Source organism: Lepidochelys kempii, chromosome 3 (assembly GCF_965140265.1).
Source record: "Lepidochelys kempii isolate rLepKem1 chromosome 3, rLepKem1.hap2, whole genome shotgun sequence".
Lineage (NCBI taxonomy): Eukaryota > Metazoa > Chordata > Testudines > Cheloniidae > Lepidochelys > Lepidochelys kempii.
In genome coordinates this window covers 4,296,126-4,318,232 of record NC_133258.1, presented here as the reverse complement: position 1 = coordinate 4,318,232, position 22,107 = coordinate 4,296,126, and the positions used below count along the sequence as shown (strand labels likewise).

Here is a 22,107-nt window from a genome sequence, read left to right as displayed (position 1 = left end):
TTTCCACATCCTTCTTGTAGTGTGGGGCCCAAAACTGGACACAATACTCCAGATGAGGCCTCACCAATGTCAAATAGAGGGGAATTATCATGTCCTTCGATCTGCTGGCAATGCCCCTACATCCCAAAATGCCATTGGCCTTCTTGGCAATTGCAGTATGGGCTTCTATACCCATACTAGCTTCAATCAAGCGTGCGTGACTAAAAATAAACCCAGCGCAGACTGGCCCTGCAAGTACACCCCCAGCGGCCCGGGAGTGTGTGTACAGCCCACACCAAGCCCGTGTTGCTGCATCTTCACTGCTATGTTAAGTCTTGAGAAAAGAAGACTAAAGGAGGAGGACCTGGTAGTCTTCAAATTAGATCAAATCTGTCACAAAGAGGACAGAGATTGATTGTTCTGCACATCCACTGAAGGTAGGACAAGAAATAAATGTCTTAGTCAGCAGGAAGGGAGAGTTAGGTTCAATATTGGGAAACACTTTCTAACTCTCAGGGGAGTTAAGCTCTGGAACAGGCTTCCAAGGGAGGTTGTCACTGGAGGGTTTTAAGAACAGGGTTGGTCTAGGTTTACTTGGTCCTGACTCAGCACAGGGTCCTGACTTGATGACTCCTTGAGGCTCCTTCAAGACCAACATTTCTATGGTTCTCTTTCAGTCCCACTCGTTAGATTCAAGCTAGCACAGGTATGTGCTCCTGAGCTGCAGTGCAGACAGACCCATAGCGAGGGGCAGCTCCTGCCCTGAGGAGCTCACCATCTAAGCAGCTGAGAAAGATAAAGGAAGGATTTTGAGCTTCATTTTACAGATGGGGAATGAAGGTCCAGAGAAACAAAGTGACTGGCCAAGGTAGGAATTGAACCTACAGCTCCTATGTCCTAGTCCAGAGCCCCAAGGCCAGCTACCTACTGCAGGAAGGATGTCCTTAGCCACTTGACTCTTCCTGCCCTTGCCCTGCCCCTGTAGAGGTGCACTGATGATATAATGATGCTTTGCAGCAGGGAGGCAGAGATGGGGTATCTACACGTCTGGGTTTAGACTTTGAGCTTTTTAGATCGTAAGCTCTTCAGTGCAGGCGCCCGGCTTTGCTAGGTGTTTGTACAGCTCCACGCACACTGCTGACCCTGGTGTCAGATGGCCTTGCAGGTGAGGCACTGGATGGTGTGTTCCATCCCTCGTGAGCCAGGGCTCTTGTGAGCCGAGGCCAGTTTGTTATTGTCGGGTTGCTCATTTGGGCTGGGCTGGGCTGGGCACGCGGGTTTGTTGTTGCAGGGCAGCTTGTCAGAACGGACTCGCTGGCGTTGGTGTCTTGGGTTTGGTTTTCTTAACCCTATGAATGATGTCCTGGATCTCGCCCACAGACAGAGCGGAAGAGGGTTCTCAGATGCTCCCGTCTGTCTCACTGTAGCTCTGTTACCCGCCCTCGCCCTAAGGCTTAATGGAAATGTCCCCTTCCCAAGAGCCTGTCCCGCTTCAGCCCTGGTCTGCCCTGGGGAGGGCACAGTGAGCACTCTGCCTTTAGCACAGAGCAAGCTTTGAGGAGGCTTATCCCCAGCCAAGCCCCATCCCCTGCACATGGCACGGAGCCATAATAAACCCCCCACACGGGAGAGAGGAGCTGGCCACCGGAGAGACACCTGACTGGCGTCTCATTGAGTGGTACGAGATCTCTCCTCGGCACTGCAGGGAAGGTCCTGTCAGGGGCACCGTCAGGGGGCAGCAAAGGGGCATAGCTGTGGCCAGGCTCAAAGTGGGAAGACATCTGTTGGCACATCTGAACAGCCTGGATCTCCTTGTCTGGAGCCTCCAGACTCCCCCTCTGTCTGGCCAATGGGAGAAGCGGCCGTGGCTGGTGCTCCCCTCCCCTGCTGACCATCACGGTTTGTCCAGAGATGTGCATTTATGGGGCCTTTGCGAATTCAAAGCAAAACTCAGTTTGCAAAGCTGAGCTCAGCGGGGATGGGCTGGGCACTAAGAGCCCTGGAGCGGGTCTGCTCCGCTGGGAAATACATGCCCTAGTTCAGGCCAGATCATGGCACTCTGGAGTCCTGGGCGGGCAGGGGCCTCTTTGGGAACAGCAAAGCTTCTTTCCTCCCCCCGCCCTAAGCCCCTAGAGAAGCAGGGGTGTCCCCAGCTCCTCCCAGCAGCTGGAGTGTTTCTGGTCGAGGGTTGAGTCAGGCAGGCAGCCCTCTTCTTCTGCCAGACCGGTGTTGGTGCAGGGGCCCTGGAACGCTGGCTTTTAGGAGCCAGCACCCCACTGAGACACATGAGACAGTTCCCCTCCTCTCAGAGCCATTGCTTCGGGATCTCTGCAGACTGGAGCTATGTCTGCCCTACGAGGGAGGGGAGTGATTCCCCGGCTCGCATACTCAGGCTAGCTCCCATCGATCTAGTACACGTATAAACGGCAGTGCAGCCGTGGTAGCACGGGTACCAGAAGGGGAGGCCCAGCTGAGCCATGCCGCACACAAACCCACCGGCAACCGGTGGGTACGTAATTGACGTGGCTGAGGCCTGCCGCTGCTGCCCGTGCTCCCGCGGCTACACTGGGATTTATACTCACGCTAGCTCAGCAGAGGCACCCGAGCAGGGGAATGCCCCACCGAGCTCCGAGTGTAGACGTAGCCTCAGGCGGGCGTCCCTGTGTTGGTGACGCACAAGCCACATTTGCAACCGCGACGGTTAGAAACTGGCTTTCCATTCAACTTTCTTTTTCAATGAAATCATGTGACTCCCGGAGTTTTGGGGCCTGTAGTGTCTATGGCTGAATCCAGCTGCTGGACATACCAAATACCTCCGGGCGTGCCGTTAATGTAGACACAGCCGCGCCATCTCCGGAGTAAAATGGTTACACGGTAGTGAAAATGTGCCGATGGTTAAAAGCACGAGCCTGCTTAGGTATTTGGTTCTCAGTCGCCTCCTAGTAACAGTCACAGATGTGATGCAACGGCTCCAGGGAAAAGATCCTCTTTTCTGGCCACGAGTTTCTTCTCAATAGGACACAAGGCCATAAGCAGCCAGCACTCCCCAGGGCCCCGGGCTCGCCAGGGGTCCTCAGAGCAGACATGTGAATGGTTTCAAGATGTCTCGAGCCCACTGTATTTCACAGGAAGCACAGACCTCACCAAGCTTGACAGGCAATGACTGGTCACAGAGCTTGCTTATACACACCAGATGTGTCCATCGTAAGGTCCTTTAATGCTCTGCCAGGTATGGCTGAGGTTAGCTGAAATAGGGTATTTACACTATCACGCTGTCTTTGAAGTCCAGTAAGGGTCGGTCTGTTAAGTGTCTCTGCATCATACTGTTTTGCTAATTGCCTAACCCGAACATGTAACAACATGGTCATCTGGCTGTCCGTTAGTTACAACAACTGGCCGTGGTTGATTTGGAATTTTTGAGTCGTCTTCTTGTTCTGAATCTGCTATCGGAAGAGTTTGCTCTGTTGATTGTTCTTTCTGTGGAACAAACTGTAGATGTTGAGGGTTTCTACTGAACTCTCCATTGTTGGTCTCAGTTACACATGATCGGGTGCTGAATTCTTTCTCTTTATGACAGCTGGAATTGTCCGTCCTTTTTCTCCAACCAGTTTGGCATGAACACGGTCACCAAGTTCTAGACCTGGCAGTTCTTTGAGTGACATAGGTAGTAAAAGTGTGCGTTAGCTCTTGTAGCCTTTTTATCCAATTTGGCAACTCTTTTCATGTCTGCCCACTTGGAGAGAGAATCTTTTCCAAAAGTTGGAACAGTAATTTTGAGTTGTCTTCCCATCAGGAATTGTGCTGGACTATATCCAGTAGCCACTATTGGTGTGGATCTGTGACTCAGAAGAACGGGAATGGATCTTCCCGCTGTAGGATTTTCTTGGCTGTCTGTACAGCTCAGTCTCTCTGTTTGCTTGTGGGTAATGTGGGCTGCTAGTAATCAAAATCATATTTCATTCAGAATGACTTAAATTCTGCTGCAGTGACTTCTGGTCCATTGTCCATCACTAATTGTCCTGGAATACTGAAGTGAGCAGAAGTGCACTTCAGTTTCCCAGTAACACTGTGATACATTACATCGTTCAAGTACATTATTTCTGTATATCTGGAAAAATAGTCCACTACAACCAGGTAATGATGTCCTCTGAATTCACATAAATCTGCAACTCCTCTTTTTCAAGGTCTCTCTGGTAAGGGTGTTTGTACGCTGTACAGTGCAGCATTGTCTCTGAAGTTGATTTGTACTCCACCTCCTCTCAAAAGTCCAAGATCATCAAATACTCCATTGAGTTCTTCTGCCTTTCTCACTAGGCCCATCCTGGCTGCCATGCTGTGGCTGAGCAGGCTGTTGATCTGCGTTCTTTGATCACAGGGTCCTTTAACCCTGAATGCAAAGCTTTTGTCTTTGTAAGTTGTTTCTGTGATGACCTGGCCCTTGCAGTTCAGAATCCCTGCAGGGCTAGTCAGAGCTGTGTCAGGTGACTCCAGCTCTGGGAGGGGTTGAAGGTGATTATAAGTTATTCTCAGGTAACTGTGTGTCAGCTCCTGAATCAATTTTAAAGTCAGTAGTCTTGCCATGACTATTCAGTTTCACTCTCCAGGCAGGATCTTTTATGTCATCACAGGTGATAGATCCCAGAAACAATGGCTCTAGTCTTGAGTGTCTGTAAAAGGATCAACTCCCTGACTGCTTTGGTGCAGCAAACAGCTGCAGAATGTCCATATTTCGTGCATGTATCACACCATGCGCCTCTGGCTGGACATGCATCATTGATTGGAATATGACTTTTCCCATTCCTTCGGCATATAAGCTGGAATTTGTCCCTCTCAGCCTGGGAGTTCTCTCTCCTTGCCTCAGGAGTTTTACAATAAGGACTTTTAACACTCAAGTATCTGTTTCTAGCTTCTAAGCTAGTTCCAAGTTTTTCAAGTTGCTCCTGGCTGTTGTTTGACTAATTGATTCTGACTGCTTTGCTGTCTGCATAGCTCTGGCTAGGATTGAATCTCTCTTCACTTATAGCTGCTGTGAAAAGTTTCTATCTGCTAACCCAATAGCCAGCCTGTCTCTGATATTTTCATGTTTTGCATTCCCAAAATCAGTTTTCAGTCAATGTATGCAGAGCTCTTATAAAACATTCAACATTTCCCTCCCTGGTTCTTGGATTCTCGAGTGAAAACATACTCTTCCATAAATCCATTTCTCTGAGTATGCACCAAACCTAGCCAGAAACCTTTCATGGTCGCTTTGTGACTGTCTTCAGTAAAGGGATTTAAAGTAGGGCTGTCGATTAATCGCAGTTAACTCACATGATTAACTCAAAAAATTAATTGCACTGTTAAACAATAGAATACCAATTGAAATGTATTCAATATTTTGGGGTGTTTTTCTACATTTTCAAGTATATTGATTTCAGTCACAACCCAGAATGCAAAGTGTAAAGTTCTCACAGGCGTTCGCATGGCACTGTTGAGGCTGGTGTTGCAAGATATTTACATGCCAGATATGCTAAAGATTAATATGCCTCTTCATGCTTCAGCCATCATTCCAGAGGACATGCTGATGACATGCTGAAGAGCATGCTTCCGTGCTGATGACGCTTGTTAAAAAAATAATGCATTAATTAAATTTGTGACTGAACTCCTTAGGGGAGAATTGTATGTCTCCTGCTCTGTTTTACCCGCATTCTGCCATATATTTCATGTTATAGCAGTCTTGGATGATGACCCAGCACACGTTGTTCATTTTAAGAACACTTTGACTGCAAATTTGACAAAATGCAAAGAAGATACCAATGTGAAATTTCTAAAGATAGCTAAAGCCCTCGACTCAAAATTTAAGAATCTGAAGTGCCTTCCAAAATCTTAGAGGGACGAGGTGTGGAACATGCTTTCAGAAGTTTTAAAAGAGCAACACTCTGATGAAGAAACTACAGAACCCAAACCACCAAAAAAGAAAATCAACCTTCTGCTGGTGGCATCTGACTCAGATAATGAAAATGAACATGTGTCGGTCTGCACTGCTTTGGATCATTCTCGAGCAGAACCCGGCATCAGCATGGATGCACGTCCTCTGGAATGGTGGTTGAAGCACGGAGGGGCATATGAATCTATAGTGCATCTGGCGTGTAAATATCTTCTGACGCCGGCTACAATAGTGCCATGCGAACGCCTGTTCTCACTTTCAGGTGACATTGTAAACAAGAAGCAGGTAGCAGCATCTTCTGAAAATGTAAACAAACTTTTTTGTCTGAGCGATTGGCTGAACAAGAAGTAGCACTGATTGGACTTTTAAGCTCTAAAGTTTTATATTGTTTTATTTTTGAATACAGTTTTTTTGTACATAATTCTACATTTTAAGTTCAACTTTCATGATAAAGAGATTGCTCTGCAGTACTTGTATTAAGTAAATTGAAAAATACTATTTTTTTTATTTTTTACGGTGCAAATATTTATAATAAAAAATGAATATAAAGTGAGCACTGTACACTTTGTATTCCGTGTTGTAACTGAAATCATGTAGTTGAAAATGTAAAAAACATCCAAAAATGTTTAAATAAATGGTTTTCTATTATTGTTTAACCGTGCGATTAATCGCGATTAATTTTTTTAATCACTTGACAGCCCTAATTTAAAGATATGCTATGGGGAAGCGAGCAGAGCATAAATTAGAGAAGATACCCTTGTCTCTCCGGTTTCTGTGTGGAGCTCGTTTGCAATGTGAAATCTTGCGAAATCTTGTTTCCAGTCTGTCCCTTGGGAAGGTCTGTCAAAGCTGAAGTTCTCTGGGGCATTGAAGAGCGACATGTTGATGAGATTGTGCAGCCTGTGTTGCTGTATTCCTTCTGCTTCTGTTCTTAGTTTATGCCTGACTCCATGTTATGCTCCTGTCCCAGATAAGGATTGGCTACAGAGCTTGCTTATACACACCAGATGTGTTCATCATCAGATTCTTTAATGCTCTGCCTGGTACGGCTGAAGTTAGTTTAAGTAAGGTCATTCATACACAGCGCCTCCTCGTGGCTGGGCTGTATAATACAGTTTAGCAATCTGTTACAGCTTAGTGGGTAGGGGTCACATGGGCGTACGACTTTGGAGTCTGTACATTCGTGACACGTCGCTTCCAGTCTCAGCCTGAGACGTGCAGGTTTAGGCCAAAGGGGAGCGTTCAGAAGGTTCATATCTTGGGTTTCTCTGGCACAGTCCAGCTGCTGCTAGTTTAGAGGAGTCAGCCCATTTGGATCAGGGAGTTGGGAATTTGGATTTGTTGGCTGGCAGGGTACATCAGTGTTGAATGTGATACCAAATTTGGACTGGATTGAGCTGATTACCTGGAAGTTTTAAGCTGTGACCACAATAACAACAAAGTGTTGGATACAGAAGAGTCACTTCACCCAGTACCTAAATGCCACCACCTCTGGGGTGGAACTCAGCAGCTGTTTAGCTATGCACAGCAATTTAGGGCAGGAAGTGATGAAGAATCCCATACCCAATTGCAAAAGACCATTCTTTTAAGCACACCTTTGGGATGATTTGCATAATTCACTTGTGGCTTCTCCACTCATGAGCAATCAGAGAAATGTCGGGCTGAAAGGGACCTCGAGAGGTCATCGAGGCCAGCTCCCTGTGCTGAGGCAGGACCAAGTAAACCTAGACCATCCCTGACAGGTGTTTGTCCTGCCTGTTCTTAAAAACCTCCAATGACGGGGTTTCCACAACCTCTCTTGGAAGGCTAGTCCAGAACTTAACTCCCCTCCGAGTTAGAGCATTTTCCCTAATATCTAAATCTCCCTGGCTGCAGATTAAGCCCATTCCTTCTTGCCCTACCTTCCATGGCCGTGGAGAACAACTGATCCCCATCTTCTTTACAACAGCCCTTCACAAATTCCTTAGCGCTAAATTCCTTAGGGTTCTCAGGTCCCCCTGACTCGCCTTTTCTCAAGACTAAACAAGCCCAGCATTTTTTTAACCTCTCCTCACACGTCAGGTTTTCTAAACCTTTGCTCATTTTTGTTGCTCTCCTCTGGCCTCTCTCCAATTTGTCCACTTCTTTCCCGAAGTCCGGCACCCAGAACTGGACACAGTGCTCCAGCTGAGGCCTCCCCAGTGCTGAGTAGAGTGGGATAATTACCTCCCGTGTCTTACATACACCACTTCTGTTCATACACCCCAGTATATTAGCCTCGTTTTTTTCAGCTGCATCACACTGACTTATATTCAATTTCTGATCCACTATATTCCCTGATCCCCTTCAGGAGTTTTACCACCTAGCCAGTTATTTCCCATTTTGTGATTGTGCATTTGGTTATTTTTTCCTTCCTAGGTGAAGTACTTAGGCGCTGATCTAAACTGAATTTCATCTTGTTGAATTCAGACCAACTGTCCAGTTAATGTTGCCATCCCGCACTCAGACCAGTGAAATATCTGTGCCACACAACAACATTATTATGTACCCTTTATATTGAGAGAGAGCAACTAGTGTAATTTGAGCATTTCTAAATGGTCAGATCCAAGGGTGCCGGAACGGGGGGGGGGGTCAGGGGCCATGGCCCTATCACTTTTTACCTGCCTTAAGGGTGAGCGATGGGAGAAAGGGGCAGAGAGGAGCAAGCGGGGGCAGAGCCTCAGAGGAAGGGGCTAAGCGAGGGCAGGTCCATGGTTCAGACATCAGTGGCCGCTCCACTTCTAGGGAGCTTCCGGTGCTCCTGGTCAGATCCCAACCCCTCTGAGCCTGTCAGAAATTGGAGACTGTGTCCTTCTATATCTCCAGCAAGGTGGGATGCTTGCAAAGGAATCAAAAGCCATATTGAAACTTCCCTGTTTCCAGGCATTGTTACATACCTGAAACTCAGCCCAGGTCTAGCAAAAGGTTCTCAGAGATTCTTAATTTGAGTGAATTTGAGCCCAGTTTCCAGTGGACCCTGGAGTCAGTCAATGGTCTCATGTCAAAACCAGGGGGAGATCATGGTTTTAGAGCAAAACCAGGTGGAACATGGCTCTGTCCAGAGGTGACATGTGGGGGGATACGCGGGGGGTCACGTGCCCCGCCTCCACCCAAATTTGCTGCTTGGCTTGTACTGAGCATGCTCCCATGGACTGAGCATGCTCCGTAAGATCTGCTGAAGCATCTGCCCTCCCCCTGCGCCCTCCCCACTGTTGTCAGGTATGGGTCATCCCTGGCTCTGTCAAATGCGTTCTCTTGGTTCTTGTGGGGTCAACTCAAAGTGACATGGGAAAGCGTACAAACCCAGGAGCGCAAAACCACCACCAGATTTGGCACAAGCCCCAGCCAACCCAGCACTGCCGAATCTTATGCATCTCTCCTGCCTGCTCTCAGATTCACCACCTGACCTGGACGTAATGCAAAGGCAGCAATCCCTGGACTGGTTCCCCTCTTCTGCCTGCTCACAATGGTGCTTTACAGGAAAACATGTCTTAAGCCACACCCCAAGGGACCCGCAAAAAGGTGGAGACTTAGTCCAGGTGGATCTTAACGAGGTGTCAAACAAATTGGGGTTGGAACCTTTGGGGCTACTTTCAAATGGTCGCTTACGGCGGGGGCCACTTGTTTGGTGCTGGGAGACCCTTCACTGCCTACCTCAGTGATACTCCGACTGAGGCTCGGGAGCTGCAAGTGGCTCTTTAATGTGTCTCCTGTGGCTCTTTGCAGCACAAGATATTAAAACACGGTGTGACTGAATTATTAACCAGTCTACGTTATTAACCAATCGGGATGTTTTTACTATGATAGTGACCAATTGTAGTTGATAAAATAATAATACTTAGTCATTTTGCTGTGAGAATACTATATCTGCAAAACCTAAATATTTCCCTGTCCTGCTACATGACTATATCGCACTATAGTAAATGAAACAATGAATTAATACAACTGCAGCTCTTTTGGGGAATGCTGATCACTAATTCGTCTCCTGAACCACTGAGGTTTGAGTCTCACTGCCCTATGACAGGTTTCAGAGCAGCAGCCGTGTTAGTCTGTAGTCGCAAAAAGAACAGGAGGACTTGTGGCACCTTAGAGACGAACCAATTTATTTGAGCATCTCCAACCCCTCCTCCTCTGGCCTATGACGTCTACATTCGTGGAAATGTGGCCATTTAACACAACACCCTGGCATGGGTCACCGGCACTCGGGACGCACTAGGGATTCCACTGAGGATCTCTGGATCAAAAATCATGAGTCTGTAATACCAGAGCTAAATGAGCCAGCTGTGTTAGTGCAAAGCCATTGGCAGGTTCAACACCCGCTGTGGGGCCCGGCCACATGAGGGAGACAGTGGGTGAGTGAGGGTTGTGTAGCCATGCACATTAGGGCGGTCTTGGAACTGGTTTCCTTTGAAAAAAATTGACAACAGCTAAATACTCCGCACTGCTCTCTTCTCATTTTTTCTATATTTTTCCCCCGGTTTTCCACTGGAAACTGGGAAACTGAAAAAAAAGGAGTTTTGGGAATTTGAACATTTTTGCAAATTTATCAGGGGTTTCTTGCGACCAGAACACTAAAAGAAGTAGGCCAGTTGGGCACAATGGTCCGATCTTTACTGAAAAATTGGAATCTGAAAATGGTTTTGGCGGGAAAAATGACTTTTTTTTTTAAATCCCTTTTTCAGTAAACCCCGCCCCCCCCAGAGCTGTCAGAATTTCCAGTAGAAATGTCCATTTTGACAAAGCTGTCTTTACGCTGAAAAAAGGAAGGTTTCAAATGAAAAAAACTAACCAGCTGTGATTTAAAAGCAAAAAAACCTCCCTTTCCTTCTTTCCGGGACCCACTAATTGCAACCTCAGAATCGAATGTGGATGAGACAGTCATAGAGCGAATCCAACCGTCCAGAGCCTCTCTTCTGTCATCCAGATCCAATTCATATCTAATCCCAGATAATGAGATTCGGGGAGTGTTTATTTCAACTTATTTTAGCGCTGCAGGAGGCTTTGCTTAAGGTTGTCTCCTCTTTGGCCTGATTTCTCTGCTGTGTGTGTTCCTCAGTCTTTCCCCGGCCAAATAAGCTGCAGTGGCCCCAGGCTTCTCCCCTCCCGAAAGAGAAGGAAGGTCATATCCAATGGGAGTGGGAGAGGAAAGGAGTCAGAGAGAGGGAGTGGAGGCAGGGAAAGGGGGGAAAGGAAAAGGGAAAAGACCTCATTAAAGTGGTTGGAAGTTCTGCCTTTGACTTCAGTGGAACCGGCATTCCACTCTTGATTGATTACATAGAGCCAGACAGATGCACCGCGGAGGTCAAGGCCATTGAGTTGAGTGGGAGAAGGATCAAGTTGATAGGAGCAGGCTTTGGTCCCCCAGCGGAGGCTGTGCCAGACAGTGTACTTGGTACTACGAGTGCTGTAAGCTGCAGGGGGCTGGAAGGACCGGGGTGCTCTGGTCTGGGGCGGGTAAGAACAGGGGGGAGGTTGAGAGGGGTGCTTGGAAGAGCTCCTGGCACTCTCTGTAGGGAGGGATGGCCCCAAAGGAGACACTCACCATCTGCTCTGCGTGTCTCTCTTCCCGACAGCCGCCGTCGAGGAGGAGCAGATCCGGCTGGTGAACGGCTCCGTCCCCCACGAGGGGCGGGTGGAGGTGTTCCACGACCGGCACTGGGGGACAGTGTGCGACGACAGCTGGGACAAAAAGGATGGCGACGTGGCCTGCAGGATGCTGGGTTTCCGAGGCGCCGAGGAGGTGTACAGGATGGCCAAGTTCGGGCAAGGTAAGATGGCGAACTGTCCGCCGCCCAGCGTGGGGGCCTCCTCCCCTCAGCTAGAGGCCAGGGGCAGCACTGGACATGGCTACCAGGCCCTGCCAGCGTGCCTCACCCTGACCGGCAGCCGCCACCACAAGGGGAGTTTCATCTCCACGGTCCATGCAGCTCTTGGCTTCTCTACCGAGGCTGCCAGTGACAGCGATAGCTATGAGCTGTCCAGGACTGTCCTTCACTCACCACGCAGAGGCCATGAAACGGCCCAATTTTCAGTCACTCCAGATTCCCAGTGGCAGCCTGAAGGCTCCCCCTGCCCCCATCTCCTGAGCCGTTCAGTCCTGAGGCTACTTTGCTTTGCTATCCCCAAGCTGGGAGGCCATGTGCCATCCAAGAGCTTCCAGTCACAGGAGGAAATCCACGGAGAAAATAAACCAAACTTGTTTCCAAATAAACCCTGCCGAGCATCGGCGGGTCCCGTGCCAGAGGGACAGGGGATGCTCTGGTGGTTTGAACTGTTGTCGTTTTGGGTTGGCTCCCACTCCTTCCTCACCCCAGGCCTTGGGTTCTGCAAATATTTTGACGTTTGCCTGAAGGTTTCTGTGAAAACAGATCCCTGGCTCTTCTCCAGCCCAGCTCTTTCCCCGGCGCTTGCTTTTCTCTCACGCATACCCCCTAACCCTGCCTGTCGAAAAACTCTGCCCTAGGAAAAGTGCTCTGGGGATTGAGTGTCTGAGACATTCCCAGCACTGAAAGGGCCGGGGGAGGCTGGGTGAAAGCCGACACTGGCTGCTGCTTCCCCTTCTTTCTTCCCAACCTTTGTCCTAGAAACCTCCAGCTCAGCTCTATAAAACAACATAGATCGTTAGCAGGAATGAGCCACATGTACCCTCCTGTTTAGTGGGTTTTCACACCTAATAAATCAGTAGGTTTTGGAGAGGAAATATTAGCTAGCCTGGCACCAGCTCTCAGTGGCCTGCCTTGGCTGGACTGTTGTGTAATTGACCAGGTTTCTTGTGGGAGCTCTTGATTGGAGATCAGCCCCCTACGGGACTGATGTGTCGATGTTCAGATGGTCTCTGTGGAGCAAGTCCTCCGTTGTGATGCTGCGGTTCCTTAGGACCCTTTGCAGGAGGGACAGTTGCACTGGGATTTTCAGTGGATCCCAGAGGAGGTGGATGCGCCTGCCACCAATTGAATATCTGTCAGGCACGTGAGCTACCAAACTCCCATAGACACCTCTGAAAATCACCACCTTCTGCCATAGAGTGGTCAGGCCTAACCACATAGAGCCTACTGCTCATAGGATGTGGATGTTCTCAGAGCCTTTACCATATGCAGAGGCCCAGCCACAAACCCTGCCCATTTATCTGGAGCAGAAGCAGAATATAGTCAGAAGGAAACACTGAAATACTCATTTCTGGATCCGTAAACCACTGCTCCAGAGATGGGCAAAACCAGAGGGCAGTTTAATTTTGCAACGCTTTGCCAGTGAATCACAAAACTCAGGCCTGGGGTGGTTTTGAGCCACATCCCGTTTTATCCAACTCTCCCACAGCTCAGGGCAGGGGCCCTTCAGCCGATCAGCTCTGTCTACCCCTGTGAGGCAGGGCAGTGCTATTATCCACATTGGATGGATGGGAAAACTGAGGCACGGAGTGGCTAAATGGTCACACCAGGGATTGAACCTAAGTCCCCAGCTGGTGCCCTAACCAGTAGGCTACTCTTCCTCTCCCGCAAGCAGTGCTGATGTTCATGCTGCTAGGCATACATGCCCCGTACTCCCACATCCACTCCAAACATGACACCTTCTGCACCCCGACAAAAACACCTCCAATATACACACAGCCCATACCCACAGTTACTCCCATACCCACCAACACAATCCCATCTACACACAACCCCTGCCACACACATACAGATTCTGCTCCCAATACCACAGAAATGGAAAGGACAGAAGCAGGACCAAGTGAACCCAGACCACCCCCGGCAGGTGTTTGTCATGCCTCTGCTTAAAAGCCGCCCGGTCACGGGGATTCCACAACCTGCCTATACACACATACTATACACAGCATCAGTTCCAATAAACACAACCCTGTATAGACACAGTTGCCCCTTATGCACAGCCCCATAACTCCAGTACACACACACACAGAGGAACACAGGCGTGCAACTCCAGATCGTGTTGCTTCCTGGCTGGTGCCCCATCTCTTGACCAGCCGAGCGTGCATCTGGCCTGCCACAGACAAAGGCCGTGAAATGGTTTCCACCAGGAACAGTAACCAGCTGGGGCTCGCCCGCTGGCAAACGCAAAGCCCTGGTTTGGAGGGAGCCAGCCACGCGGCTGTCTCCTGTGTCAGTGTTTAGGCCAGAGTGAGATCCGAGAGCCGGTTAGCTGTTAAGCCCCCCAGCTGAAGTGGGAAATTAGATTGCAGGGAGTGCTTGGTCTGTGGCGCTTTCAGCCGCCATTGGAACAAATGAAGTGAAACAGAGGGGAAAGCACACAGAGAGGCAGCGTCACCCAATGGGTAGAGCACTGGGCTGGCCCTCCCAAAACACAGCCTCCTTTCCTGCCTCTGACCTGTTGTGTGACCTTGGGCGAGTCACTTTCTACCACACCTGTTTAGATTGTAAACCATTTAGGGCAAGGACTGTCCCTCGCTTGGGGGGGCAGTGGGGGGGAGGGTTGCAGCAGCTAGCACAAGGGGCTTTGATCTTAGCTGGAGCCTGTAGGTGCTACGGCTGTAATAATACTGTGAGTTCTGGGTTTGTTTTCCACAGCCTGAGGTCTGGTCCACGGGCTGGATCCAAGGCTTGCTGAAGTCAGTGGAAGTCTTTCCACCCACTTTGGAAGTTGAGGGTTTGACCCACGAAGGGTATCTCTGGCCCCCGCTCATTGCTCCCAACCGACCCAGGCCTAAAAGCAGGCACAGTCTGTGCCAAAGGCCCAAAATAAGGAGCACTAAACAATTATCCACTTAGGAAACTGAAAAGTGTCTCTGGATTCCTTCCCTCAGTAACTCTCTCCAGCCTCAGACCCATGTCTCTTTATTTGTGAGGGTGTGGCAAATGTAGGGAGAACACAGAAAGTATCCCATGCACTAAGGCAGTAGAAGATGGCAGGATTTTGCCAACCCCTGTAACACCCTGGGGAGGAGGTAAATAGTAGTATCCCCATTTTACAGATAAGAAAGATATTGACATCTAACTCCCATTGAAATCAAAACAGCTGGGACCTGGGCAAGGCGACAGAACAAGTCACAGGATGAGAGCCCAGGAGCTCCTACCCCCCCAAGCACGCATGCAGGCCATTGGACCTCAATTCATCTTGCTTTTGCCATCCTTTTCGCCCCCACCCCTCTCACACCTGCAGCTTCCCCCTAGCAAAGCACCCCAGCCCATCGTCATTTATCAAATCGAGCTGCGGGGAGCTAATCCCGAACATCTGGCAAAACTCACGGTGATTTATTGTGGCACATAGGGAATTTTTCCTCTTGACACGATCGTAAAGCCCTGAAACCCATGCAGAGCGGAAGGACAGCTCGCTCGCTAGCCATCTGTTGTTTTAGCCCAGAGGTGACTTTGTGGCCAAAACTAACTCATCTCTCCCATTAATGCCGTCCATTTCCTTTCTTAGAAGGGGTTTTATCAGCTGCCCTTCCCTCTTGGCGGGGAGAATAAAACAATGGCAAAGAAATTGGCGGAAGTTTTCCCTGATCCGTTTTAATAAAAGAACAGTCGCATCATGGCCCCTAATTCTAGGAAAAACCCCACTGAGGCCGTCCAAACATTTCGTGTCTTAGCGTGTTTGGCTTGAACAGCCTGCGTTGTCAGAGACCATACTTGCCACTTAAAGAGGCAGCGTCCCTCTGCTGAGGTGTCTGAACTGACCTTCCTTGATGTGTGTTTCTCCTCTGTAAAGTGACGATATGGATATGGCATCGAAGGGACCCGTCTTTCTCGCGTCTCCATGTTCCCCGGATCAAACCTGCTCCATTTCCAAGTACAGACCTGTTCACCGCCAGCCCTACGAATGCGGCCCCGGGATCTTTGAGTCAAGCTGGGGTCTGTCCAGCTGGAAAGAGTCCTCAATTAGGACTCAGTTAACAAGTCGCTTGATGACGCGTGAGCCAGGAAAGAATGCGGCTCACTCTTCTGCAGGGCAAATGGGAATAAAACAGAGTACAAGCTTAGCACTGAGGACCTGATTTAGTTGGGGATTGGTCCTGCTTTGAGCAGGGGGTTGGACTAGGTGACCTCCTGAGGTCCCTTCCAACCCTGATAGTCTATGATTCTCTGATTCTGCTACCCTTACTCACTTAGAGTAGTCCCTTAGGTCCTGATCCAAAGTCTGGGAACCTATCAATGGGCTTTGGATCGGGCCCTTACTGCCCCTTGCAATCAATGGGATGACTAGCTGGTAAAGTCTGCTCAGCTTGAGTCAGCAGGTCAGACCCTGAACGCTCCTGAGGAGCAGATCTGCTGAGTAAGAAGAGGGTCGCTGTTTCTTTTTCTTTTTTTTACAGTCACTTTTCTGAGCAGAAACACACTTTAACAGGGGGAGGTAAATCTACAAGAAGAACAAAGACAGCAAGAGCCAATCACAACGCGGAAAGACAGCATGGATCCCTGGCAGATGGAGCTGGTCCCCTGGGGAGGTACCTACCAGGAAGCAATGTGCCACACCGGGCTTTGTGCCTCTCTGTGCCATCGGGGCGGATCTGGGTCTGACTCTTTAGCAGAGCTGGACGGGCAATGGACTTTCAGTCCCCCAGGAAAGCCGGACATTTTGAAATTTGTTTTTCTTTTGAGTTGTGACGAAAAATCGAAATGTCCGAATTCTTCACAGAGTGGACTGTCAGTTTCAGAAACATCAAACCGTTGCATTGTGAGAACTCTGAAACAGTATACGATCATATCCAACGTAACACACACCATAGCCGCTGAAGTTCATATGATACTCTCATATAAAAGTAAAAAAAGTAAGACAAAATGACCACGTCCAAATGAACCTGTTTTTCCTGACAGCAGCGAAATGTTTTGACATTATCAAATCAATTCAGTTTGATCCGGGGTGGACAGGAGACGGTCCCAACCCCAGGTCCCCGGCACTGTCTGCCAAGGAAGAGCCTTTTTAGACTGCTGGGGACTCCAGACGTCGTGGTTCGGGATGTGTCATGGGCTCTGAAGCCCGCCCCCTTCCTAGACCTCACAGCCCGAGCTCCCACCCAAATGGCAACTTCAACGCACAGTCTCTGCAGCCATTCTTAGCACAGTAGCACGGGCCTGGGTCTGTTGCGCCAGGTTTGGAGGCTCGCTCCCGCTTGCTGTGAAGACATTCCCTGGAAGACCAGACCGTCCACCGTCTCCGTGGCCATGGCCTCACCACCCCTCCCCTGCAGCCAGCGCCCCCGTGGCCCAGGCTCACGTGCTGGTCGGACGTGCCAGCTCTCGAGGCTGTGCCATCTGCACGTGGGACTCCCGCCCCTCCAGCTCTCGGAGAAGCTGGGGCTCAGGGCGAGATGGCTCCTTCTCAGTCTCTCTTGCGGGGGCCAAGGGGCATCGCAAACAGAATGACAAACACGGAGGCCTTGCCAGGCAGGTTAGAGCCCCGTGCGAGCCGGTTCCTCCGAGCTGAAGGCTGGGCCGAGAGAGAGATGACACTTAAGTTTTTCCAAACGCCCTAACTAAAGCCCAGCAGTCTCCTCTCTGAGAGGACTCCTGCTGGGTGACTACAGCGTGAACAGACTCTCCTGCCCCGCGCCGGACAAAGAGCTTGGCCTGAGCTCGGTGTCTGGTGCTCCACGCTGGGCAGCCAGCAAGGGCCACAGGGGCTTTTCCTTCTTGCCAGCATGTGTGGTCGTCTCCGGGGGGCTTCGTGTCAGGAAATGTCTATTCTTCGGTGCCAAGAGACCGAAGCTAATGCCTCTAGCAGGGTCAGGCTGGTGTAGTCACTCGGTCCAGCCACCAGACGGAGACAGGCACACATGTGCCAGGCCAGCATGGTACATGTGCGCAGGGAAGAATGGTCTATTTATTCCCCTACCTATTTGCCGGTCACTTATTTCACGCTCCCGAGGCTATGCCCACTGCACCTGCTGGCACCTATTAGTCTCGTAATTTGACGAGCTGGGTCCCAGCAGCAAAGTCGAGGCCCATGTCTGAACGTCCCCAGCGTTCGTCGGGATGTGGGCATCGGAGGCCTGTCACAGAGAAGCAAATGAGTGCAAGTGACACTCGCTCTCTTGCACTTAACCAGGCTGGGCGCCCGTGTGGTTTTGATCTCTCTGCTCTGTAATCAGATCCCGCAGCACGGCATGTGGCTCATCGCCAGGCTGCCTCTGATACCGTCCAGCCCTGTTCCCAGGGATGGGGGGCCAAGAGGCCCTGACACATACAAGCTCAAAGGAACATTTGGGCGTGGGACCCCGCATCCCACCGTTCCATTCCACTCAAGAAAGAGATCTTGGACTCATTGTGGACAGTTCTCTGAAAACATCCACTCAATGTGCAGCGGCAGTCAAAAAAGCCAACAGAATGTTAGGCATCATTAAAAAAGTGACAGATAAGACAACAGAAAATATCGTATTGCCTCTGTATAAATCCATGTTACACCCACATCTTGAATACTGTGTGCAGATGTGGTCTCCCCATCTCAAAAAAAGAGATATTGGAATTGGAAAAGGTTCAGAAAAGGGCAACAAAAATTATTAGGGGTATGGTACAGCTTCCGTCTGAGGAGAGATTAATAAGACTGGGACTTTTCAGATTGGAAAAGAGACGACTAAGGGGTGATATGATGGAGGTCTATAAAATCGTGACTGGTGTGGAGAAAGTGAATAAGGAAGTGTTGTTTACTACTTCTCATAACACAAGAACTAGGGGCCACCAAATGAAATTAGCAGGCAGCAGGTTTAAAACAAACAAAAGGAAGTATTTTTTCACACAATGCACAGTCAACCCAAGGAACTATTTGCCAGAGGATGTTGTGAAGGCCAAGACGATAACAGGGTTCCAAAAAGAACTAGATAAGTTCATGGAGCATAGGGCCATCAATGGCTATTAGCCGGGATGGGCAGGGATGGTGTCTCTAGCCTCTGTTTTCCAGAAGCTCAGAATCGGCAACAGGGGATGGATCATTTGATGATTTCCTGTTCTGTTCATTCCCTCTGGGGCAACTGGCATTGGGCCACAATTGGAAGACAAGATTCTGGACTAGATGGACCTTTGGTCTGACCTAGTATGGCCATTCTTATAATCTCGTTACCAACCAAGGCAGGAGTGTTTAACCCTGACAAGGGAGAGTCTAGCCTCTCTGGGACTCTCTCTGTTCCCAAAGATGCTGGGGCTCTGAGGAATTCATCCTTCTGGTTTTAATGAGAGATGGGCCAGAGGCACACTGCCAGATCTGAACACCTCTGAATTCTGTGGGGAATCAGATCATAGTCAGGTCATCTGTTCAATCCTGGTCAACATAAAAACCCTGGATCTGAGTCCCTTATAGCAGAGCTTTGTGTCTTGGCCTCATCAGTAGGTTTACTCTCAGAGTTAGAGAAATTTGAGTTTAAGCACAGTTCCAGTATGGTTTGCATCTTAGAGTTTCACACAGCTCGTAATTGGACTGTGGAACTCACTGCCACTGGATTTGTTGTTGAGGCCCAGAGTTGAATGTTGAGCAAGACACAAACAGAAACTGGACATTTAATAGGTTACAAGACTATTCCGAGCTATCCTAGTTAATGCTAGCAAAATTTTGGAAGGGATATAAAACCTCATGCTTCAGAGTTTATGCCAATCTCTATTAGGGATCAGGATGAGATCTTCACAGGGGAAAGGTTATTCCACATTTGCCTTCTGCTGGATTTCTTGCTCTTTTTTCAGAAGCTTCTGGTGCCATCACTGTCAGAGACAGGACATTGAACTAGACGGACCCCGGTCTGATCCAATCTGGCAAAGCCTATGTTCCTGTCAACCTATGAAATGGAAAGGAGGAAGACGTGGTCTTTTTTTTTTTTTTTTTTTTTTGCTTCTTTAGGATGGATGATGAAGGCCAGAAAGGTTTCACTTTTGCCCTTCAAAATAAAATAAGAACATAAAAAGAGCCAGACTGGGTCAGATCAAAGGTCCATCTAGCCCAGTGTCCTGTCTTCCAACAGTGGCCAGTTCCAGGTACTTCAGAGGGAATGAACACAACAGAGCAATTTATTGAGTGATCCATCTCCTGTTGTCCAGTCCCAGTTCTGGCAGTCAGAGGCTTAGGGACATCCAGAGCATGGGGTTGCATCCCTGACCATCTTGGTTAATAGCATTAAAGGGGGTCTCCCTACCTGTTCTTTACATTACAAATTCAAACCCTGACAGACTCTGTGGATAACTAGAGATCTGGGAGGCTAGTGTGGAAGTGAAAGCTGATTAATTCAGAAGGGAAGTGATTTTTATTCAGACCATTAACAACTCTTTGCTTTTTGCTTGATTTTGTTTAACACATATGTAGCTCAAACACTATGGAGAAAAGCTCTCTTTGTTAAAGACACAGCAGCCCTACCCTTTTAACTAAAGGCCTAGCTAGCTCCAATTGCACATAGAATCATAGGACTGGAAGGGACCACGAGAGGTCATCTAGTCCAGTCCCCTGCACTCAACACAGGGCTAAGTATTATCTAGACCATCCCTGTGGCTGTCAGCTAGCCCTCCAACACACACATTCTGGACATTCCTGTTCTTCTTAATTTAAAGAGGAAGCAGGAAAAAGCTTTTGAAAAGGCAATCCAGGCTCTCTTAGTACATCAGAAAGAAGCAAACCTGCCAATTCTCCCCTCTGCGGTGATCTCTCAGAGGTGGCTGCCTATCAGTGGTGGGTGACACGATCTTTGCAGGCCAGTGCTTTGTGATGCTGCTGCAGGCAAGCTGCTGGGTTTGGAGGTTTAAGCATTATCCCGGAATAAGACCAGGCTGTTACTGGAGGCAGCCTGGCATTGCAGCTAATGTTGCTGTCCCAATGTTTCCTCAGGTATCGGTCGGATCTGGATGGACGACGTTGCCTGCAAAGGCACAGAGGACAGTCTGTTTCAGTGCAGCTTCTCCAGCTGGGGGAAGAGCAACTGCGGCCACGCCGAGGACGCTGGATTGAAGTGCCTCACCCAGTGACCTCAAGGACAAGCCGCCAGCGAGAAGCCAGATTATCCCACTGGGAGGGGGCTGTGCCGAGAGAGAGGGACACACTGAGAAATGCTGCAGCAACCACCCCGTATATCCTTAGCCCAGCCACCTGCTCCAGGGTGACTGAGCATCTGCCTTTTGCCTCCGGGCTCACTGCAGAGTCTGTTGTCTTCTGATCTGCTGTGACTCCTCTCCCGTGTGCCCCACTCTCATGGGTAATATTAGCAATTCCTGTAGCCTTCCCCCTCCTTGCCTTGTCTGTCTCTTGCTCTCGCTTCTAGACCAAAGTTAAGGCTGCAGACCCATTATCCCTAGCCACCCCTTCTCCTTTCTCCAGCCCTGTAATATACATGGGTATTTTAATAGCAGCTGAGATGCATCATCTTGCCGCGGGCTAGTAGGACTGGACTGTGAGACCAGTGCAGACTCCAAGGTATATACGACGAGGAGCGATTGCACTTAGGCTGGCCGGAGACAGACGTAGTCTACTGTTTAGCTTTAGCAAGCCAGCGAACCAGCCCCAGTCTATGCGTCCTCAAACATTTTATTTGAGAAATAAATGTCTTTTTTTATTCTTCTCGAGTTCCCCACATTGCACCCCGTGGAAAGCAGAAGGCAGATGACTGGGGCCCGCGGGGAGTCGCCAGGCGCCAGTCACAAAAGTCTACGCAAGCGAAGCCGTTGCTGAGAGAGATTCCTTACTCGTTACACCTGATGGGTGCAGAGGGTGCATCAGTTTATTTCAGCCCAGTAATATCTGACCTTGCTCTCTTTTTTTATAGCTAGTCGTGGCCACATACATAGAGAAACCAGAGTTGCTTCGGCTAAAGGTGTAACTCCATGAGCTGGTTAAGTAGCAAGCTGTGATAAACGTGGTGACCAGCCACTAGGGGGAGACACACTCTCACATGCTGAGCCGCTGTCTTAGCTGCCTAGCGTTACGTGCCACGGTACGGCCATTCGCCGGCTTGCCACGCAGCTGCCACGCGGCTCCCATCCTTGCCGTGTGACCCTGTGCCCGCCCAAAGGAGGGCAGTCCCACAGCATGGCTGGTCAGTGGCCAGGCAGCCTGGAAACGACCTCATGGACCATTCCATAGTCGCTGTGCTGAAAGGAGCTGGCAGCCCAGTAAAAGAACCGTGTAGAAAGACACCAAGCCCTTTGTACCGCTCACCTTATTAAAGCCTGGACCGTCTCTTCTCAGGTCAGCCTTAGCCAAGGTCTCTGCTCCAGCTGAGCGCAGTGTGGTCTCGGCTGATCTCTAGCCTG

General features: G+C 49.5%; 1 protein-coding gene across 1 annotated transcript in view; it reads left to right on the top strand.

The window, feature by feature from the left end:
* The window catches only part of SCARA5 (scavenger receptor class A member 5), a 137,482-nt gene extending 116,067 nt beyond the window's left edge, over positions 1-21,415 (top strand). Inside the window, exons 8-9 of the mRNA XM_073335533.1 lie at positions 11,497-11,691; positions 20,690-21,415. Coding sequence (XP_073191634.1) covers positions 11,497-11,691; positions 20,690-20,826 — 332 coding nt within the window. The 3' untranslated portion in view covers positions 20,827-21,415. The remainder of the gene's footprint in view (positions 1-11,496; positions 11,692-20,689) is intronic.
* The last annotated feature ends 692 nt before the right edge of the window (positions 21,416-22,107 follow it).